At 41.7% G+C, this 22,900-nt stretch overlaps 1 protein-coding gene across 1 annotated transcript in view; it reads left to right on the top strand.

Moving 5' to 3' along the window:
• Positions 1–22,900, top strand: part of LOC116669601 (kinase D-interacting substrate of 220 kDa B) — a 45,700-nt gene that overhangs the window by 16,888 nt on the left and 5,912 nt on the right. The window contains 8 exon segments of the mRNA XM_032499509.1: positions 2,499–2,649; positions 3,138–3,194; positions 3,197–3,226; positions 3,229–3,292; positions 16,246–16,424; positions 19,031–19,242; positions 19,983–20,090; positions 20,709–20,768. Coding sequence (XP_032355400.1) covers positions 2,499–2,649; positions 3,138–3,194; positions 3,197–3,226; positions 3,229–3,292; positions 16,246–16,424; positions 19,031–19,242; positions 19,983–20,090; positions 20,709–20,768 — 861 coding nt within the window.

Here is a 22,900-nt window from a genome sequence, read left to right as displayed (position 1 = left end):
GGGGGGGGGGGGGGGGGGGGGGGGGGCGTTTTGTACAGTCATGATGTTGGCAGGCAATGTGCAGGCCAGAGGACAGAAGGAGACACACAGAGACAAAAAGAGAGGTGCTCGGTGTGCGGCCAAGGTTCCTGGTGTAATTGATGTAATGACTGTTTATCCTTCCTGCTGCGTTGCCACAGCCTAATGACAAGGCCTAGCAGCAGTGGGTCCCTGTGACAAAACACTGGCACCAGGTCTGCTGGCAGGAGGCTAAGTGACTCTGCTGCTGTCGCTGATGCCTTCCTCCCCCCTGTGGGACCTTCCCACTACCCCTTCTTCCTTCCCGCCTCCCTCTCTTGTTTGTTTGTTTGTTTGACATTTGTTTGTACCTCGGGTTTATCTAGTACCATCAATTATTGATGTTGGCCCTTCTATTATGGGGCGGCATGCTCTTTTTATTTGCCCTCTGCCACTAGCTAGCTCTTGGCAGGAGGGCCCTCTTTCTACAAGTGGAGATTAAAAGGAGGGCAAGAGGGAAAAATGAATTAGTGGCTCTCTGTTTTCATGTGGCTTCTCAAGTTGTGGATGACATTAGGAGAATCTCTAGCATCTTATTTCCATGTATTCAAATTAAATGAATCCCCATTATCAGAACAATAATTATTACCTGGAACTCTAAAATCAGTTTAAATTTTTTTTTTAATAAAGCAAACTTCCCTCTCAAAGTATAACCATGTTTCATAGAATGATTGAAATGTGTATCAGTCATAGACTGTATATTAGGTTTTAGCAAGGAGAGGAAGAACAAGTAGACATAAACAAATAGAGAAACAATTGTCTAAATTAACCAATAAAGCTGTAAAGCTACAGTAAAAATCAATATATATTTGAAAGTCACACAGGACTGTCTTCATGATGGACCTTTTCAGTTCTGACTGAGTGGTGGCCATATGTTTCATCTCTCTGAGAAAGAGGTCATGAGACTGGTGTTACGACTTCAAAGTCAACCAAAAGCATCGCCTTGGCTCATGACCATGGCAGCTGTTTGATATCATCACAGATGTTCTCTTCTAGATCTGTGTCAATAGCTTGCCTGTTTGTCATGACTGTTCAGCATTGGACAGTGGCTCTTTGATTTTGATTTTTAGTCACAGGGAATTATACATTTTGCCTAAAAAAAGATAGATGACATAGAAGGAAAGTTGGATGAAGCTGATTGTTAGAGTGATAAAATTGCTTTTAATTGGTTTCACTCATGCCCCATTCATAGGGTTAAGCTGCAAACCTTTGCTGGATGATATCTACAGTCAGTAACTGCTTGTATGCTGCTGCAAAAGTTGTACCACTGACATGCTAAAATAATTGAATTTTGAGCAAAATAACCCATAAATGTATAATTGGGTTGCATGTTAAGGCAGGCTTGGTAACTATTTCCAATATACACTTTTTAAAATTGTTTAAAATGGTCTTTACACCCCAAAAGCAATAAATAACGTATAACCTCTGAATAGGAGCGAAAAGATCTGTCATCTATAGCTGCTGTAATCCTGTAAAAACGCCCACCAATCACTGCCTTGTGGTCCGCTTGGAAAGAACCAATGAAAGGCCTCCTTCCCCGCTGCTCATAGTCTACCTCTCCTGTGTACGAGCCTGAGCTCAATGCGCATCGTTGCAGCCTTGCTAACATTAGTGATGTTTGTTTTAAACATTCTGTATGATATTAGGTTTTTTCTTACTGGTGAAAGAGACATGAAGTAAAATTTTGTTCCTTTCTCTGCTCTGCTCTGAATCAGCGACGCAGCAGTGCTTGTACACGTGTGTGTGTGTGGGTTAGAGCCCCGAGAGCAGGGAGAGGGGTTAGATGGAGCCCCGAGGAGATGCTACTTTCAAGTCTTGCTAGCTTTACAACATTACCAACCCTTCCTTTAATCCAGTTAAATATGAATATTGTGCACAGAAAGTCAAGAATGTGAGAATACGAGGCTCTATCCACCCATCTACATGTATTCCTCAAACTATTTAAGTTGAAGGTTTTACAATGACATGTCCTGAGATCCCATGGTGATCCTGATGCACCTGTGCTCCTGTCTTATGATACACTGCGTAAAAGGATGACACATAAGTAGTCGAAAACTCTGTAAGGTTCAAGAGTAATGTTAATTCAGTTTTATTTTTTTTTACTTGTGCTTTCAATTTGTCTTTACAGAGTTCTTATTTTTAAGACTTCCCGTGTGGTATTTGGCTGTAAATGTCTCCTCTTGCTGTATTGGTTTTGTGACTGTAAGACAGTGCCCATATCCAATTTTTTTGCCACAAGATTTAATTCATAGAGTTCTGAAAAAATGACATTCTGATTCTTTTCAAATGTCTGATTCATTAACGTTGCTTTAAAACAACAAATGAGACCGTTTTGAAGACTTATTAATCTGGCTAAGACAGCTGAAAACATAACTATTCCAAACATGTAAAATGTGAAATTAGTTGTTGTCTTTCTTTTTTTTCTTGTCTTTTCGGTTAAGGACACATACCGGCGTCGGCAGATGCAGAGGACCATCACCAGGCAGATGTCCTTCGACCTGACCAAGCTGCTGGTGACCGAGGACTGGTTCAGTGACATTAGCCCACAGACCATGAGGCGGCTGCTCAACATTGTTTCTATCACAGGTAAAGAATAAACCATATTCTGCTTTAGCACCACCTTTATCTTGTAATATATTAACAAATTGCATTTTGTTTATACAGCAGCATCAAAGTGATTTACTTCTAATTAAGCTTATTGAATGGTTAACTTTCCCATTGGGAAATGTTACTGGAGATGGATTAGGATAAAAAACACACAAAACAAAGCTCTAATGGGATTTAATTCTAGATCAACAGGAGTCAACATGTGGTTGCAGAGGCGGGAATTTAAATTAAAAATTGGTATTGTTTGCATAATAACATGACAGCAGGTTAAGATTTAAAAAATGATAGAAACACATCCCCCACTAGTATGATACAACAACCCTCCATAGTTGATTAGTTTGTGAGATGTTTAGGGCAGATTATTAAAGAGACGATCATGAGGATGCACAATCCTGAGATGTTGGTTTTCTCAGGCAGAGTAGACCAGTGACTTCCAAGGCCACTAATCCTCTGCGCCTTTGTTTACAGGTCGTCGTTGCGGGCCAATCAGATCATCTTCAACTGGGATCGTCTGGCATCATGGATCAACCTGACGAACAGTGGCCGTACAGAACATCGTGGATCTCCTCTTTTTGGAAGAGTCTGATGGAGTGCCTGACCAGATGGCTCTGAAAACCATCTATGAGAGGTACTCACACACACACACACCACACACACACACCACACACACACACACACACACACACACACACACACACACACACACACACACACACACCCACACACACACACATCCACAAGGTTGTACAGGCTTCTTCAATACACCACCTTTCTTTGGTTTATTCTTTTTACCTTCCTTTGTTGTCTTTCCATCACTTTCATTCTAACTTGGGGCATGACATTAGCAGACTGAGGCGACCTGTTTCATAAGATAAAATGGAAATTATGTCTGATGATTTTAGCGTTGTTGGTAAACAGCTAAACCCCTGCAGAGTTTCTCCTGTCTCCTGACCTTTCTGAGGAGACCAAAAAGCCAAAAACAACATTTAAGAGCTGCAGTCAATGAATAATCACATTTCTTGATTTTCTCTTTGAAATACTGAAATAATTAACTTTGACCAGCAGGTGGCAGTAGAGGATTTTAGTTTTTTGTGCGGGATACATTAGGCCACAGTCACTGTCAATGGCTTTGAGTGCCACATTAATTGGTAACTGACAGACATATTTTGTAATTGATCATAATGCACATGTTTTGTGTCTATGTGTGTGTATACAGTATGATTGTCCATGTCTTTGTATGTGTGTGGACACGGGTGCTTTAAGGCGTGCTCACCGCCAACAAGAGGAGGAGACCAACACAGGCCGAGTCACTGGGTTTTGGGTGCTGGGTGGATCAGTCGATGGCCTTTAAAGGTTGCACTCTGTCACAATACACTAGTGCCTACGACTCCTGCGGCAGGGAAGCGTCAAAGGCAGTTACTGTCAGCCAGTCAGCCAGCTAGATTCAGCAGACAACCCTGCCCCCCCCATCTCCAAGGCAAACCACTGCCTCATTAGACCAGGTTTTTGATGTTTGGTTTTCAGAGGACAAAAGGCAATACCTTCCATTTTTTATATGGCAGTGAAGTGTTTCATGGGGCGTGTACAGCATGAGGGGCGGACAGAGTATGAGGTATTAGATGATGCATCTTAGTCAAAAGGCTGTAACTGATTATTTTGCTGGATATGACTATCTCTGCCTTTTATTATTGTTAATTTATGTGGAAAAATATGTCACTACACTTCTCTGTTGTATATCTTTATCATTTTTGAGTATAGTGCACATCCTAAAGGAAATTCCCTCACTTTTGCCATAATTATTGTGGAAAATGAAACAAAGGTATAATTATACACTAGTACAGCCATAACATTCTGCCGTGTTTCTACATCTCACCAAAGGCCTGGTTTCAAGTGCCTTCACCACAGCATTGCATTGTGCTTATACTGCTCCTTAGACTTAATATAGGCATCATCTTGTTTTTGACCAACGGCCCTGTCTTTCCTCATCTTCCTCCTCACTGGGTGTCTTTCCAAATGGCTGCTCTGTTCCGCAGTGGCCGTCGGAGAAGCGGCCTTAATGATGATGACAGGAAGCCTGAAACAGGCTAAACACAACGCCTTGCCTAGAGGCCTTATCTCTTGCACTAATGTCCCACTGATAAGACTCAAGCCTCTGTCTGTGTATCTTTTTATGTCTCTCTGCTCCTTTCTTCCCCTTCTTTATGATCTTGGTCTCTTTAGTCCCTTTTTTTTTTTGTTTTGGGTGAGATATTCTGCCTTTTTCCCATAGCGATGGATGAGCACTTGACCGGCCCCTCAGAACCTCAGGCCCCCTCTCCCAACTCTGCTTGAGAAATGGATAGCTACTTTTCTTCGCTTTCCTTTTTAGCACTGCATATGAATACGCACACACATATCACTTCTTATTTAGAAGTTTACATTTAACCAGTGAATCATTTCCTGTAGGTTAAGTCCTTATACTTATAGTCAGCATCTTTTTTTGTTTTATTCTGTTACTACAACACCAATGTGGTATAAATACATGGGAGTTGTTGTGCTCAACCATTTTTACACCGCAGAGCTGCACATCCCCTGAGCATTACTAAGTGAATATATTAGTGGTGAAGTGAACGTGGGGGTGAGTCAGCCCCTTATAGGTCAACTGTCGCCCTGCATCTCAGTCACAAAGCAGCATGCTCTTCCTCTCCTTTACTAAGGGTTACTACTGCTCAGTAGGCCACAGTACACAGAGCATTAGAAATATTATATTTTGTAAACCATAGTCTAGTTAAATCATACAATTAAGGTAGGTCTAAACAGATATTTTTAGTTTCCATCTCCATCCTTTTAGAGGTGAAAATAAAATTAAGGTTTGCCTGTCGTCCTTTTAATTTTTGCTTAGTATCAAGAGATGGTCTCAGTTTAGACGCTATGCCCTACCTAGCCTATTAACTTGAAAACAAATTAACCCATACACTACTAAACCATGGTAAAATAGAGCATGAGTTACATAGAGTGCCTCTTAGTGATGAAGGTGACAGCTACGATCTGTGGCATGTACCTGAACTCCTGGAAAAGAGAGAAAAAACAGAAACACTTGCCCACCTTCCCTCATATCTCACACAAACACAACCTTTTAAAACAGCTAAGAGCTGTTTTTAGCAACTTGCCTGGCAATAACAGGTTCCATGAAGGGCTGTGAAGTGTCATTGTAGGACAGGGCGTGAAGAGAAATGCGTAGCGCTAATTCCCGTGGCGGGAGTGGGCCGGTACAGCCTTCCTAATCTGATGGAGAATGTGTAATCGGTTAATAACCTTACACACACAGAATTGTGTAGATAAAATGTTTGCCTCACTAGTTCTGTAGGGAAAACTACAAATTACACCTTGAGCAGTGAGCCAGCGTTGCGGTCTGCCCAACACAGTGAAGCGGAACAGAAAACAAAACAAATATTGTTTTGGACCGACCCTCATATTTGTCGCTGTCAAATTAACAGTCTAACTCTGTGTTTGGAGCCTGCAGCCTTGTGACTATCATTTCCAGCTGTATCATTTCTTCCATCTCAGTATCTAAGTCTCTTCTTAGGAGTCAGTTGTTCCTCGTTTAGCTGCCATTAAAGACTTAACGACTATTGCTAACCTAGCTCTCTCCTGCTTCATGGTTATTGCTTTAAAGCAGCCCTGCCATTTCCAAGGACTCTTAATGGGCTTCTGTATGTCTATTTCCTTGATGTTGTTTAGACACATTACATTACAGAAAAGCTCCCACTAAATGGCTTAATGTAGAGTGATTCCAAGTGACTGAGCAAGAACAGTAGTAGTTTCAGGTAGTCTGCCTGGGGGCCATTGTGTGTGTTGATGTTTTTGCAAATTCAGTAACAACCCCAATTTTCTGTTTTCTAACATTTTATAGGATGAATAATCTACTAATTGAGAAGAATTGGCAGATTAATTGATAATGAATAGAATTATTTGCAGCCCTTACATGTTATTTAGCTGATGCTTTTATCCAAAGCAACTTACAATTTGTTATATATCAGAGGTTGCACACCTCTGGAGCAACTGGGGGTTAAGTGTCTTGCTCAGGGACACATTGGTTGTTGTATGTATGGATCTCCCACACCAAAGGCATGTGTCATATTCACTGCGCCATCATCACCCCAGTGACATGTTAGGCAAGATATACTGTAGGACAGAAAGTTCTGAAAATCAATCACACAGACTAGCATGGAAGTGTACAACAATCCAAGATCAGGGGACATGATCATCAGCTCCAATATCTACAGAAACACCTTCATGGGCTTTTAAAGGACTGTTCATGCAGTTTGTAGGCAGCAGTGTCAGTCAGTGTCTCTAATTATTAGTTGTAAATCTTTTTGATAGTAGTGATTTGTTTGAAAGTGAAAAAGATTTGTGTTTCGGTTGAGGGGTTAACATATTTGGACCTAATGATGTATGGGGGCGGGTTCAGTCGGCCCCTCAGAGAGTTTATTCCTGGATGCCCAGATCCCATTTTCAGCAATAGAAAAAAAAGTTTCACTGGTCCACTGAGCAGGTTCCTGCACTGCTCTGACATCTGGTGCCCTGTCTGTGCCAGGATGCCCCCGCCGCACTCAGGAGTGTGTTTCTGGCTCTGTACCTGAATCCCCTGTTCATTACACACACCCACACATACATACACACAAACTATTGCATATAGACACACTTACTGTACATACACACATGCACAAATTGTGGCAAAATGCATGCACACTGTAACTGAAACAAGCAGACATACAAACTATTTGCCACTACAAGCTTTTGCAGTTGAACATATGCATGCAAACACCTCAGATCACGCATAAAGCTAGTGTTTGTGGTTCACATACAACACACATTTATACACACACAAACACCTCTCACTCCAGTGCAAGAGCATATGTCACCCCCAACTCCTCCGAGAATCAGTGTAATTAATCAGGCCCTGAGATGCAGGCTGCATTCAACACATCTATGCGCACACACACACACACACACACACACACACACACACACACACACACACACAGTGCTGGAGGCAGAACACAGCAGAGAAATTGTTGTTTGAGTAACATTGTAGTGTTTAGAAGTGCTGTTCATTGCTGTTGGTCATTGTATTTGCAAGTATTTGTATGTAAAACAAATCTACAAATATTGATGTTACAGCTTATTAAAAATCAACTATTGCTCTCTTAACTTCATCCTCTCTTCAACTCTGTTTTGTTGTTCTGACCCTACATTTATCAACCAAAAAATTCCCCTCTCAGACAAACGTTTTTTGTACTTTTTTTCACTTATCGCACTCTGAATGAATACATAGCCAGGCAGTTCAGTCTTAATTAGAGAGACTCTTATCCCAAGTACTGAAACATTAAGATGACACTCTTCAGTCAGGATTATTTTAATTGGCACAATTATTGTAATTTGGTTGCAATTATGTGCCTGGATAAAAGCGCTGTTCCAAAGCTCATGCGGGAGATTCCCTTTATGTGGAATTCTTTAATAAGCTCCGGCCGCCAAAAAAAGGCGAGATCCTATTCTTTTCTTTTGATGAATACTTTTGAACTCTTCCTGCCCTCAAATGACAAGTCTCTATTCTTTGCAACGCAACCTATTGTTCATGTGAATACCCGTCGTATTTGTGACAATTTCTGTCATCTAGATGCACACCAATTGCTCAAAATCCCCAATTTTTTCTTCTGAGGGAGCCCATTGTGCCTGTGCTAAATTCCTCCAGGAGGTTTTTCCATAAAAAGATAGAGTAAAACTGGTAATGCCATTGGTCCTTGGACTGCAATAAAAACGTGTGTGAATTTGTAAAGGCTGGTGTGAAATCACGTATGTCTAAATAGAGTTCTGGCTCCAATACTGATAGGACACCGGCATTGATTCCACACACCAGTGTGCAGACAGACCCCTGACTGACAAGAGACAGATAAAGACAGAGACAAAAAAAGAAAGTATGGTAGGTGTGAGATAAAGATGGATAATGGAGAGGGTTGGTATTCAATACAAAAGGGCATTAAGAAAAAAAAAGAAGCGAGTCCAGTCTCAGGAGGTAAAATGAGGTAAAAGAATTAGAGTGTGTGAATACTCTAAAGGATCAGACCAGATACTAGCAGGATTACTGCAACGAGTTTGCCATTGGTGTGTTTGTGTCTCAGGTGTATTCAAAGCCTCAGGTGATGCTGCTGCTGCTTCAAGTGAGATGGTTCAGGTGGTGGACACACAAAGATTCATGCACATGTCCCCTGGGTTCCACAAAACTGGTCCTCTGCTGATTCCATGTGAGTGTATATTTGTGTCGGCCCAACTAGCATTGTTGTTCCTCCATCCCTCAGGTGTTTGGCAGTAGTGACTCAGACATGAATCAGCCACAGCTAGCTCCACCACCACTCAACCCCCGCTGAGCCGCTCGAAATGTAGAAAAAACAAACAAAAACAGCCAATGCATTGTGTACAGGTGACACAGGAGGAGATGTGTGTGTGTGTGTGTGTGTGTGTGTGTGTGTGTGTGTGTGTGTGTGTTGGGTGTGTGGTGTGTGTGTGTGTGTGTGTGTGTGTGTGTGTGTGTGTGTGTGTGTGTGTGCATGCATCGCGCAAGGTGGTTTTTTGATTGTGTGTGTATGTGTGTGTAGAGCTACCACGTGAGCGGTAAGAACGTCATGCAGCATTCTTTGTTAGAAAATCCTCAAAGCCCTTTTCATTTCGGCCTGTAAGCCGAGGTTGAAGGATTAGTCTAATTGGTCTGAAACAAGAGAACTGCTCTGTTCCCTTTTTTGTGCAAAGCATAAAGAATCATTTCAAATGCAATAAAAGCCTCCACTACACCTCTGTCTGGCCTCTGCTCTTTAGTCATAGAGACATCCATCAGTGACCACTGGTTGAATGGTTGAAGGTTGAATTAAGATTTAAATGTGACATTGAGAAGGATGGAAAGAAGGGCTAAGAAGCAGACAACTGCCTGATATTCTGGTATTTCTGTGGTGTCGAGCATTATCGGTGATATTTCCCCCGCTCTGCTGTCTCTTTGTGCCGGAGCTGTTGAAGGTGGGGGGCTGATTATAATAGCAGCGCAGGGTTGCAAGAGGGTCAGCGCTGACCTTTAAGTGGACAACGAGATTTGCCACTCAGCCGCCGCAGGAGCCACGGGCACACTTGATTGTTACACGCGCGCACACACACACACACATACGTACATGTGCACACGTACATGTACACACATACACACACACACACACACACACGTAAATGTACACACGTACATGTACCACACACACACACACACCCCACACACCACACAACACACCACCACACCACATAATTTGGCCCTTAACTGACGTTCACATCTTGGCCCTTCAAAAGTCATTGGGTTAGGCCCTTTAGGGTGTGTGTGGTGTGTGTGTGGTGTGTGTGTGTGTGTGTGTGTGTGTGTGTGTGTGTGTGGGGGTGTGTGTGTGTGTGTGTTGTGTGTGGGTGTGTGTGTTTTGTGTGTGTGTGTGTTGTGTGTGTGTGTGTGTGTGTGTGTGTGTGTGTGTGTGTGTGTGTGTGTTTGAAATAGCAAAGAACAACTAGGCAAGCAAGCATGCATGTAGAGGGCCATTTAAAGATTGAGCCTATCCAGCTATAGTCAGAGGGATCACAATTGTCCTTTTCTTCCCAATCTTTGCTTTCCCATCTTAGCTTTCAAAGCAGCTTTGGCATATGATCCTGCTTCCAACCACTGTATAGCTATACAGTGGTTGGAAGGATTTATCTATCAGATTTGTCTGCTGAGGTCTCTCGAACAATGTGCTTCAGAAAGTTCTAAATAATCAGGCAAGGCTTTTCCTCGCTGCAGCAAACTCAGACACAAATCGCAGTAGAGAAGCTTTTTGTAACAATGGGTTTTACTATACAACATACTCTCTCTATCTAGCTCTTTCTCTTTCTCTCACATGCGCTCATTGACATTGTTTTATCCATTTCTCATCGTCTTTCTGATGCACACATCCCAATCTGTGAAGTTAATCAAAGGAGTACTAATTTAACCTGAATATCCCAAGCATTATTTGTCACATTCATCACTCACTATATGGATTTTATCTGCAGACCTATTCCAGATGTATTCTGATTCTGTCTGCTGCAGAAGAGCACATTTGTCTTTACTTTTGCCGTCCACCCCACTTAAGTCTGTATCATACTGCCTATTAACTGACCATTTCAGCTATCAAACAAACAAATGCTCTGATATAAAGTTTGTGGTGCAATTAGTGTCACAATGAATGAACTATACCATGGCCTTAAGATGCACCAAACTCCTCTATCAGCAACCTGAGGTTTAGTGTTTTGCTATTTGTCAAGAATGAGGCCTTAGTTACCCAGAGTGGAGAGTTCAGTTAAGGTTTTTGGGGTCTGGAACAAGGAGACTTCATTTGAGTGCTACACATGAGTTTAATCAGCATTTCAGGGAAGATATGAGTCTTGAGCCCATCTGAAAAGAAGGTTTACTTGCTCCTAAGCAGTTTGGTTTTTATCAGCCTGGTGTGTTTCCCATTAGCCTGCTTGTCTCTGTGGTTTGCTTTGGGATGCACAGGTCCAGTTAAGTACAAGAGAATTTCAATTATTGGACTAAACTTTGCCACGAATGTATATGCAAAGCAGACGCTGCCACAAGTTGTGTGTTGGCACTGCCAAGACAAGGAAGCAAGAAAGGGAGAATGTTAGAAACAGAGAGGCAAGCAGAGACAGAGGGTGTCCACATTACTTTCATTACAGTAACAGCATTTGATTCAAATCAAAGAAATACTTCTGGATTTTAAGGAGACAAAGAACATGGCGTCATCTAAAGTGAAACCATATTTTGCTCTCCCCCTCTGCCTTTGGGGTGGTGGAGGCTTTGGCAGCTTCCACTGTAACAATAACCTCTCTCAGCATTGATGCTGCAAGTCCACACGCCAGCTTGCTGGGGTATCCTCCTGTCCACTGTTTTCCTAGAGAGGGCCCTGCTGGGTTCATCCACACACTTGGCGGACACTGTGCCAGCGATTCTGACCAGGAGAAGAATGTGCCAGACCCAGGCCTGGTTAACTTCTTCACCCTCACACTGTTGTACTGGTCACACAGTGTCTGACATCGGAACCCTTGAGCTTCTCAAACACAATGTGCACAGGCGTTTGTCTGTTCTGCAGGCATCTCTCTCTGTCTTTGGGCCGCTTTATGGAAATGTTTGGCAGCAAGACCACCTCTTTGTGGCGTGTGTGCACATGCCGCCCATAAGCACAGAGGGCAGCTGTAAAGCAAAGTCAAGTGGCACATTCATACATTCAGCGCCCAAATAGCGGATGGAAGGGATAGAAAGATGAATTCTGCTCATTCCTGTCAGCTGCAGCGTGTGGGAGGTTGAGAGGAGAAGAAAGGCTATGCTCCAGTCAGCTTTGGGACCTATTAGCATTTGGATAAGCTCAGAAAGCTCCCAGTGGCCATGCCACACAGAAAGTGGTTGGGCCTAAGCGCCTGCACTGCTGCAGCTATAAGCTGGGTCCTGTCAATGGACCCATTGTGCAGGAACGACTGCCGGACTGCCCGACAGCCTTTTATCACACTCATCCCTGTTCTGATGAAAGTAGCACGCCGGCTTCCTTGGCGCTCCAACACGAGCATCCATCTTGTCATTTGGCAACTGATTGCTGATAAGAACGGCTTTGTTCATTTTGTCTGTATCGTCTGTTCACTGTGAGGATGACTAAGTCTTAAGTGATTTGTGTCAATTGCTTAATGCTAAGGGCAAAGGATGTCATTTGAAGTGGTTAAACCACATTGACAAACTGCTGTTATCATTCATTTGGTACTGTTTTTCTGTAACACCATACAGTTCAGCATTTTGAAGATGTAGCTGTTTGTGCTACTGCATGTTGCACAAAGCAGGCCAGAGCAAACACGCAGGTTTGCAACACATATGCGATTGTAGCTCACTTCTTGGATGCCATTGTTGTTTGGCAATTTATATATTTAGGACATGTCTCTGTTTTCCAAAGGCACTGATAATAAAGCAAGATGGATGAGTCCTTGAACTATTTAGATTAAAATAAATGTTTGAAATAAAGAATCTGAAGTAGCCAAAATCACCACAACTAGCTACAGTGGTGTCAAAAGTTACATACACATGCTTAAGTTGACTAAAAGAGGAATAAAAAATCATGTTTTGGAAATTTATTTTAATACCTAAATAAAAAATGAGGTAAAATCCAACCTTTAAGGACACCAATTTTCTTTGTGAATGAATAACGTATTGTAAATAAATAAATGTTCTTATTTAAAATACAGGGTCATAAGTATACATACCCCTATGTTAAATTCCCATAGAGGCAGGCAGATTTTTATTATTAAAGGCCAGTTATTTCCTGGATTCAGGTATATGCATCCTGATAAAGTTCCCTTGGCCTTTAGAATTAAAATAGCCCCACACATCACATACTCTTCACCATGCTTAGAGATAGGCATGGTTTTATTTCAGTTAGACTAATACCTGGTTGATTTGCATTGAGAGATGATTTTATAGAAAGTATCCCTAGAAAGATTTTTAATAATAAAAATCTGCCTGCCTCTATGGGAATTTAACATAGGGGTATGTATACTTATGCCCCTGTATTTTAAATAAGAAATTTATTTATTTACAATACGTATTCATTCACAAAGAAAATTGGTGTCCTAAAGGTGGATTTTACCTCATTTTTTAATTTAGGTATTAAAATAAATTTCCAAACATGATTTTTTTATTCCTCTTTTAGTAACTTAAGCATGTGTATGTAAACTTTGAGCACCACTGTAAGTCGATTTTCAATATTATTGTCCATACTCAGTTTGGAACACCATTGAGTTAGATGGTCCTATAAAAAGAAGTGGTGTGTGGGTGTGTGTGTGTGGTGTGTGTGTGTGTGTGTGTGTGTGTGTGTGTGTGTGTGTGTGGTGTGTGTGTGTGTGTGTGTGTGGTGTGTGTGTGTGTGTGTGTGTGTGTGTGTGTGTGTGTGTGTGTGTGTGTGTGTGTGTGTGGTGTGTGGTGTGTGTGTGTGTGTCTCAGTCTCACTGGCTCCTTTTGGTATGTGTCTGCAAACCCACAAATAAACAGCAGTAAGCCAGCTGGAAATGGGGAATAGGACAGGCTTCTCTTAGTCTGTATACGGGTTAATACAGTTCATGGGAAAAGGAACCAAACACCCACACATACTGTACTGTACATGTGTTTGCACATGCGCATACACACACACGCACACACACACACACACTCACACACTTCCCCTCACTCATTCATCCACCCTTCACCTGTGCCTTTGTATTTCCCCACTGCCCAGGTGGATGTGGTGGACATCATGCAGTTGTTTTGTGTGTGTGTGTGTGTGTGTGTGTGTGTGTGTGTGTGTGTGTGTGTGTGTGTGTGTGCAGGTAACATCTGTGCCTTCAGAGTCCCACTCATCACCCAGCAGAGGTCACATGAGCAGGGGTTCATTTTGTGCCAACATGAAGCTTCCTTGACCTCTCGGGTCTTGTTAAAGGTTCGAATGGAAGAAAGACTGAGAGGGCTTTGTCCACTAGAGTCCAGCTGGGCCTCTGTGTCTTCCCCGCTCACAGCCTATTCTCTCTTTTTTCAGTTCATGTGTGTCTGTACTGGCAGTTGGGTGGGGACAGTGGGGTTTGGGTGACCACCTGGGCTGGTCTGCTGAGAAGTGAATCTCTGCAGGAGGATAGAACAGGGTTGGGCAGATGTGTATGAATGAAGCACAGATGCAAAAATATAGATTTAGTGTCAATAATTTAGGATGTGTTTGTCACCACTCAAAATGTATAGGTCAATTGGGGGGGCGAACATGGGCGAAGGAACATCTATAGTACACATTCACCTATCTAGAACACCACCATCCCTGTATTTCTTGCCAGACTTGTGCATTTGTTTAGAGACATCCTGTAACCACAAGGTCATAGGTTCGAGCCCTGCAACAGCAGATCTGTCCATAACCAGCCATCTGTCCTGTCAAAATGTCCTTGACCGAAGGACTGGACCCCTACCTTTTTACTCACTGTATGCAGTCTGGATAGGAGTATCTGCTAAAAGCCTAAAATGGAAATGATGTAACTCATAACTGAGTTCAGCGTGGTTCCGCAGTCTTGTTTTGTCCACAATCACCGAGGTATGAGAGCCTCACTGGATTGGGCAGACAGGAAACATTTCGGCCAGTTTGTTAACTGGATTAGTTTATCTGATTGTTTGGATTATTAGCTAACAGTGTGCTGTGTTGAACCCTCGCCAGATGCTGACCTCACACTGACTTAGCTAGCGTGCTGCAGTGATGGTACTAATCATCCAATCATGTCACAGAAAGGCCAGCCTGTGCTCACTCTCAAAAACAGATCAGACCCGGGGAAAAACCCAACTCATCTGGCCATGTTTAGCAGAGCATACCAGTACACAGACTGGTTGTATGTATGGGGGAGGAGGGGGAGTTTGGGTTAAACTAGAAGGAGGGAAGGTTAAGTACGATGCAGGGAGAGAAAAGTATCCACTGAGAAAAAGATAGAAGGGTTCAAATGAGAATCGGAAGCAAAGATGAAAAAATGTCTGCTCTCTGCTGAAGTCTCCATATTCATCTGATAAGAGCGGCACATTATGGTGATGAATGGCCAGTGTCATAAATCACTCCAAGTTTCATATTTTCGTGTCTGAATGATGGGATTAACAAGATGTAATGATTGCTCTAGGTTGTTGGTGTTTGCTTTTCTTGTATCCTCTGCCACATGTTAGACTGTCCTTGATTAAATTGATATATTTTTTTATGCTTGTGCAGCTGAAATTGGATTTCTCACCTCAACAGTAACAGAACAGTATTCATGTTCAGCATTCATCTTTTCAGAGATGATGTTGCCACTTCTAAACTACTGGTTTAAGCTTAAGTTTGCATTGTATGGTGCCAGAGTTTGTGCAGTTCTATAATCAGTTTAAACTAAACTATGTCTATAAATTGTTTTAATCTGACATTCTTGATATAATACAATGTTTTTTTTCTGCAGAACAATCTCCAAACATGGTGTTTACTTAGAGTCTGTGATAACAAACACGTTAACTGTAGCAGTGCATCATGATGTGCTTCCGTCTGCTGCTTGCTAAATTACCCTGATTGTCATCTTCTCAGGTTTCCTCCTCTGCTGAGAAAAGATAACATCCCTCACTCTATCTGTCCTCAAACATCCCCCCTTTCACTATCTTGCCTTCTCTAAATCCAGTTATCTCTCTGCTCTCATGATGATGATGACCGTTGCATATCTCTGCCATCTTAACAGTACTGCTTGCTGTTTCCTCTTTTTTTCGTCAGAATGTGATGTGAATGTGAGCTTGCAGTCAGAATTAAGTGTAAACTGAAATGTTGACATCATTGTGTAAAATGTCAAAAAGACAGATTATATTAGTTTATATAAGCATTTGGTTTTCCACAGAAAAGAGTTAAATTTAAAAATTAAATTATTATTACGATGAGCGGATCTAAAAAAAAAAAAAAAAACATCATTACATAAACTCATGCTAAAAAAACTTTTATTTTTCTTATTCCTTTTAAGAATCTCCAAAAACATCCCCACAACTAAGGATGTGGAACCGTTGCTGGAGATCGATGGAGACATCCGCAGCTTTGAGGTCTTCCTGTCCTCCAGGACCCCGGTTCTCGCTGCCAGAGATGTGGATATGTTCCTGCCCTGCACAGTCAACCTGGACCCAAAACTCAGAGAGATCATAGCAGGTTCATACATACTCAGTGTTTGTACAGATGGGTGAAAACATGAAGGACAAAAACAGCATAACATGTCTTACTAAGGTTTGGGCCGCCAGAGCAGCTTCAGTGCACCTTGATAGATTTCACAAGTATCCAGGGCTCCGCTACAGGGATTAACATTCTTCCAAAAGATATTCCCTCATATGGTTCTTTGATGGTGGTGTTGGACTGTGCCGAATAATACATAAAATGTTTTTATTTGATTGAGATCTGGTGACTGCAAAGACCACAGTATATTTTGCATGGTTTATTCCGACCTTAGACAGCAATTTGACAAAAAAAACCTTAATACAAGTGACAACTCTATTGTTTTTCACAAAGCCTTCAACCACATCTCATGGCCTTCCTTAACGAATGGATGTGGCTGAATTGTCATGGATGATTTTGTTGCTATCATGTGACAACAAAAAACAACTAAACCATCTCCGTAACAACAATAAGTTTGATTTAAGAGTGACCTATTTTCAGTACGGAAGTCATAGCCATTTTTATTTACATTTAGCTTAATTGTTCATTTATCCTTACAGATCCACTTTTACTAAATCCAATAAGTATAGAATTGTTAAGCATGAAATCTTTAACATACCCTCTTTCCATGTAAATCAACAGGGGTACATTAACAAAAACAGCTCTAATTCAAAACTGAGGCATGCCATTCTTCTTCTAAAAAAAACTGAAGTTTTCTTATGTGTAAAATCTGATAGTTATTTTTAGTTAGGACCCCACTAATTAACTATCTTGAATGGTGGGAATATAGATAGATAGATAGATAGATAGTAACCAGTATTTATTTTGTTTAATCAAAAAAACATTTAAGTGAAGAACTAATTCTTTTGTCTAAGTTTTTTTGGGTTAGCTAAAGATGACATTGTTCTCACGCTTTTAATTTGCTATCATGATGAGGAGTGTCCGCATATACTGTTGGTGTTTGTTTTTGTGTGCTAGAGAGAACAGGGTTAATTGTACAGTTTTGTCTAAAGTACATAAAAGGGTCGAGTATACAATAGCATGGAGAAATAAAGAACTGTCTCCTATGTGATGTGTTGAATTCAGCGCCAGCTCATTTGGCAGTTACATTACTCATAGCATTGCAGCAGGGTCTGCTCTAAAATCGTCCACTGCAGGGGCGCTCAGAAACCCACAGCTCGCTTCTCATTTCCAAACAAGCAAATGTCGAGCAGGTTTCCACTACAGCACTGTGGGTTCAGGACAATATTTTCACTCGCTGTCACCAATCGGCCTCCAATGCTGTACCAAATATCACAGTTTGCAGTTAAAGTGACGTAATAGTGCATCAGTATTAAACTCTAAGCCAGAGTGGTCCTTTTGATACCGTACGTCAGCGTCCATACAGCCTAATACAGGAGTGTCAATGACGCCTAGTGTGAAGCTGCTGCATCATAGTGTTATGAGACCACAGAAAACACACACACAAAGTCTGTTCCATTGAGCTACAGTTGAGTCATGGGTGCATAGCTGACCAAGTTCTTCAACCAGACGTCCAGTCTGTAAGTCCAGTGCTCTGTAAGTCTAGTGCTCCTGTCTCAAAAGTGTGTGTGTGTGTTTGTGTGTGTGTGTGTGTGTCTCTCTCTCTCTCCAGGGAGCAGAAGGTGACCAATGCTGTTACCCAGTTATCCCGCTCTCTCCACTCCCTCAGTGGCTAGTTGGTACTTGGTGCCCGGTGTCCTGTGGCCAGCCAGTGGGCAGTGCTCTCAGTGATACCCGCCCATTAGCCTGACTCACATCATAAGGCCCCCATTGTGTTCTCAGGCTGGATTGGGTCTCACTCAGCGTGTCATTCAGCAGCCACTTGTATAACCAGGAGACATTCTGGTGCCTGCTTCTGTTTCTGGTTCTTACTTTCTTGCCAGCCACACAGAGCCACTGTGTTCTGTCTCCAGGCTTATTTAACTTTAATTTGGGAGGTTTTACCAAAGCTCCTTCCTCTGCGCTTACTTCACTCCTCTCAAAGTCAAATAGATTTATGCGAGAACAATTGTGGCAAAGTACTTAGACAATAGTGTCTATGAGTTCACATGGTCTGCTTTGTTTGTTTCCATGGGTGAATTGATTTGTCAGGGACAGCACGGGCCTCCATGTGCCAGAACCATCACGTGGCTGGCATATCATTAGGAAAAGACAGAATATCAGCCCGCCTGCTGATTTGTGAACAAACAAAGTAATATAAATCAAGTGAGAATGAAATTCACAGTTGAAGATCGTTGTAATCGTAACATCAGCGCTTGTTTTCTCTCCAGCGTTTAGTTGTTTGATTGTCTTCTGTTTTGAATAAGGCGAACATGTTCAGGATCAACCTTCTTGTTATATTCTCTACAGTGCTTTGATAAACAGTTGCTGCCGTGTATGTCAATTGTTTGAAATGTTTGTTTTTTTTCACTGTGGATTCACAACTGTCAAAGCTCTCTTGAAGATCATGAAATAAAGCTAAATAATTGATGCGTGGGTGGATCTGAAGGGTCTTTATAGTTATAGCCAAGATGTGATCATCGGCATCGGAGATAAACACTCTCCTTCTCTTGTCTCTCCCCCAACCCGGTTCTGTCCTCTCTTAGATGTGCGGGCGGCCAGGGAGCAGATGCACTTGGGAGGAGTGACCTATCCCACGCTGCCCCTGCAAGAAGCTGTGCCACGTCCCCAGTCCGGTTATGGCCAGCACTCGGCCGCCTGCTCCCCGGCGGGCTCCTTCGCCGGATCCCTGCCTCCTCAGCCTCACAGTGCCTACTTCAGTGGGATGACTGGCCCTCAGCACCCCTTCTACAACCGGGTGAGACAGGAAAGGGATTTACTTTTATTTTGTCACATGCAGCATAATTAAGTACAGTGGTGCTCATAAATTTAGGAACCCATGCTAAAGTTTACTAAAAAGAGGAATAAAAAAAAATCAACTTTTGGAAATTAATCTTAATGCCTTAATTAAAAAAAAAGAAGGAATGATCCGATTTTTAAGGACACCACTTTTCTTTGTGAATGAATGAACCACTGTATGTTGAGATAATCCGTCTTCTTTCTACTTTTTAAAAACCATCAAGTGTCCATATTAATGTAGGAAGAGCCCAAGTGAGAAAATGATCATGATAATATAAAAATAAACAAAGTAAATAAAATTGGAATCGCTGACCACTATCTAACATCGACAGAAAGAACAGTTCCTGCCACCTGAGTGACACCCACTGATCCCCACAACCACAAACAACCACACTGTTTTCAAAAGGCCCTTTCTGAGTTTAGCTGCTTAGACTTCTTAACATTATCATTATGTTGCATTGCATTGACCCACTTGGAAGTTATACCTGAATAAATTGTGCAGTAAACAGGTATTTGAATGTACCCTATGACCATGTTTTTAAATAACCCAAACCTCATTATACTGAGAAAGAATGAGCAAGTTAGCATTAATGCCTTTTCCCTGAAGCATTTTTGTTTCCTCATATGATTTTCATTTTTATTTTAACCTCCTCTCCTCTCCCCATCCTCTTCTCCACATTCCTTCCTTTCCCCTCATAGCCTTATTTCCCCCATCATGTGTATCAACAGCCACGGCCTTACTCCCACCATTACCCCTCATCCTCGTGCCCCTCCATTAAACCTAAGGACAACACCAATGGAGGACTTGTAAGTAAATAAGTAGTGCTAGATCCATCTGACGTGTGCCTCTTATCTCACACCAGATAATTACATCTGCAGATGTACTAATTGTAGTAGTATTTATAATATGCAGTAAAATTGTTTCTGTGGTTGAAAGTTTAAATTATTAGTCGTGCTCTCATGGCTCTCTTGTCTCCTGTTATTTCCTTTTTAACAGTTGCTCATAGTTTCTTAACAGTACTTGTTTAGGGAGCTCTTGTTCCATTTTTATTATTCTTTATATAACTATAATTAAACGTACAAAGCAAGACTTAGGCTTAGGATATATTGCTATTATTGCAATAATATTATAATGCTATCAGGTCCATTGTATCGACCTGGAGCAAGCACCTCTTTCCTCCTTACCCTTGTCTCCCTTTCCTCAATGTGATGTCATGTGTTTTACTTTTACATTTCACCTTCTGATGATTTTAATATCACCCTGTTTGCCTCTGTACCCAACCATTGTCCAGCTCTTGATGCTGGTGATATTTCGCAGTTTGTGAGCCCAGGGTGAAGCAGTGAAAGGTTATTCCATAAATTGAGTGGTAATGAACTCAACCTTTCTCTCTATACAATCTTGTGTCCATTCTGTGCCCATGTCAGGATGTTATTGCAGAGGATGCCAGAGAAGGCCTCCCCTCCTGTCCCTCTGATCCTACCCTGGTAACATTTAGTTATAGCTGTGGAGAACTACGGATATGCAAATAGGGCTTGTTGACAAACCTCATTTGTCATGTCGTCTGTTGCATGTGTAAAATGCACGCCTACAGTATATGTTTGACAGGCAACTTATTTTGTTGCTGTGGTTTAAAAAAAACTGAGAGAACAAATATAGACTGTCACACTTGCTGCTTGCTGCAGAATGCTTAATTTTAATGTCTGGTGCAACTACGACCGACCTCTAAGCATCCAGAGTGTTTTATTTTGTCACATGCAGCATAAGTAAATACAGTGGTACTCATAAGTTTATGAACCCATGCTAAAGTTGACTAATAAGAGTAATAAAACAAAAATAATCTTTTGGAAATTTATCTTAATGCCTTAATTAAAAAAATTAGGAAAAATCCAATCTTTAAGGACACTACTTTTCTTTGTGAATAAAAGTATTGTAAATAAATTAATGTTCTTCCTTAAACTACAAGAGATAGGGATGGGGAACTTTTCATAAAATCATCTCTCAATGCAAATCAAACCAGCTATTAGGCTAACTGAAATAAAACCATGCTAATCTCTAGGTATGGTGAAGGGTATATGATGATGTTGGGTTATTTTAATTCCAAAGGTCAAGGGAACTTTATCACGATACATTGTATCCTGGATCCATGAAATAACTGGCCTTTAAAAATAAAAATCTGCCTACCTCTATGGGAATTTAACATAGGGATGTTCCTATTATGCTGAATGAAGTTCATTCCGATGTTGGCATAGTTAGCCGTTCCCATTCTCTTATAAATGGAAATAAAATGGTTTTGGTAATCCCCTTTAGGAATGCATGGAGTTGCACTGACAAGAACTGAATCTCTGCACTCAGATATTCACATATTGTAAGGGAGATCAGCCACTATTGGAACAATTTGATGATAACACTACTCAGGAGATTTCTGCTGCACAAAGCCACTTATCAGGGCACAGCCAGCAAGCATTTAAAGGAGCTGTTTGAAAGATTTAAATATAGATTACTATGTAATGTTCCTTCCATTCTCTGTCTGTATTTTTGTGTCTTTTACATTTTTGCTTCAATCCTACTTCTTTTTCTTTAAACCATCCCTGTCTTTAATTTTTCCAGCCTTCTTTGTTCCACATATCTTCCCTTACGCTTTTGTTTCCTTTTCTCTAAAGTATAAATTTCCGTAATTTCAACCCATTCTGGCTTTTATATTTACATTAGCCCATCTTATCCCCATTTTGGTTCACACTTGATCTCTTTGTGTAGTGTTCAAAGTGCCTGTATTTCTGCACATCTGTCAATGTGGATGTGTGTGCGCACACTCACTCATATGTGTGAGTCTTTGGATATGTAAGCGGGCCGAGCCCAGTGTAATTGCTTGGCTGATATAAGTGTGAGTATGGATTCCTTGGGCTGCCGGGATTATCATCAGAGCAAGTGTTGGGGCTGGCAACACACAGACACACACACACACACACACACACACACACACACACACACACACACATTGACAATGAGCCCAGCGCTGGTAGAGCTTATCTCCTTACCAAGACGCTTCCTCCCTCACAGAGCTCTGTTTCCTCTTCCCCATCCTTCTGCCCAGCCCTCAGCTCAGCCCAGCTGTAATTACAGTCTTATCACACACACACACTGGGAGGGTTCACACAAACACACGCAGACACACCCGCAGATATTTACGCTTTCGCTCACGTTCTTAGAACACACGCTTGCAGTCTGAATCGAGGAGTCATATTCAAGGCCTTTCCTGAATTGAAACTTCTGCTTTTTGAGAATGAGAGATGTTTCATTTTCTTTTTGGGTCTTTCTCTCTGTTTCTGTTTCTCTCTGTCTCGTCCGCAATCCCTCCTGTAGGCAAAGATTATGACCACAAAAGCCTGCTGACTCCAGCGAAAACAAAATCTCTGTGTAATAATTCGACTTCTAATAGCTTCTTCTTTTCCAGTCTAACATGCGGCTGCTAAAGGAGCTGTTTCCTCTCCTGCTGCGAGACAGATAAATGTCTGTCTGCTCTGTTGTCCATGTCTCTCCTGTCCCTTGATGAAGAGTTCAACATGTGTGCTAGTGTCTTTCAGTTTGTCTGTCTTAAATTCTGCTTCTGCACCCCCCC

The sequence above is a fragment of the Etheostoma spectabile genome, chromosome 20 (assembly GCF_008692095.1).
Source record: "Etheostoma spectabile isolate EspeVRDwgs_2016 chromosome 20, UIUC_Espe_1.0, whole genome shotgun sequence".
In the NCBI taxonomy this organism is placed as follows: Eukaryota; Metazoa; Chordata; class Actinopteri; order Perciformes; family Percidae; genus Etheostoma; species Etheostoma spectabile.
The sequence above is the reverse complement of the archived record's forward strand: the minus strand, read 5'-3'. Positions and strand labels throughout refer to the sequence as shown.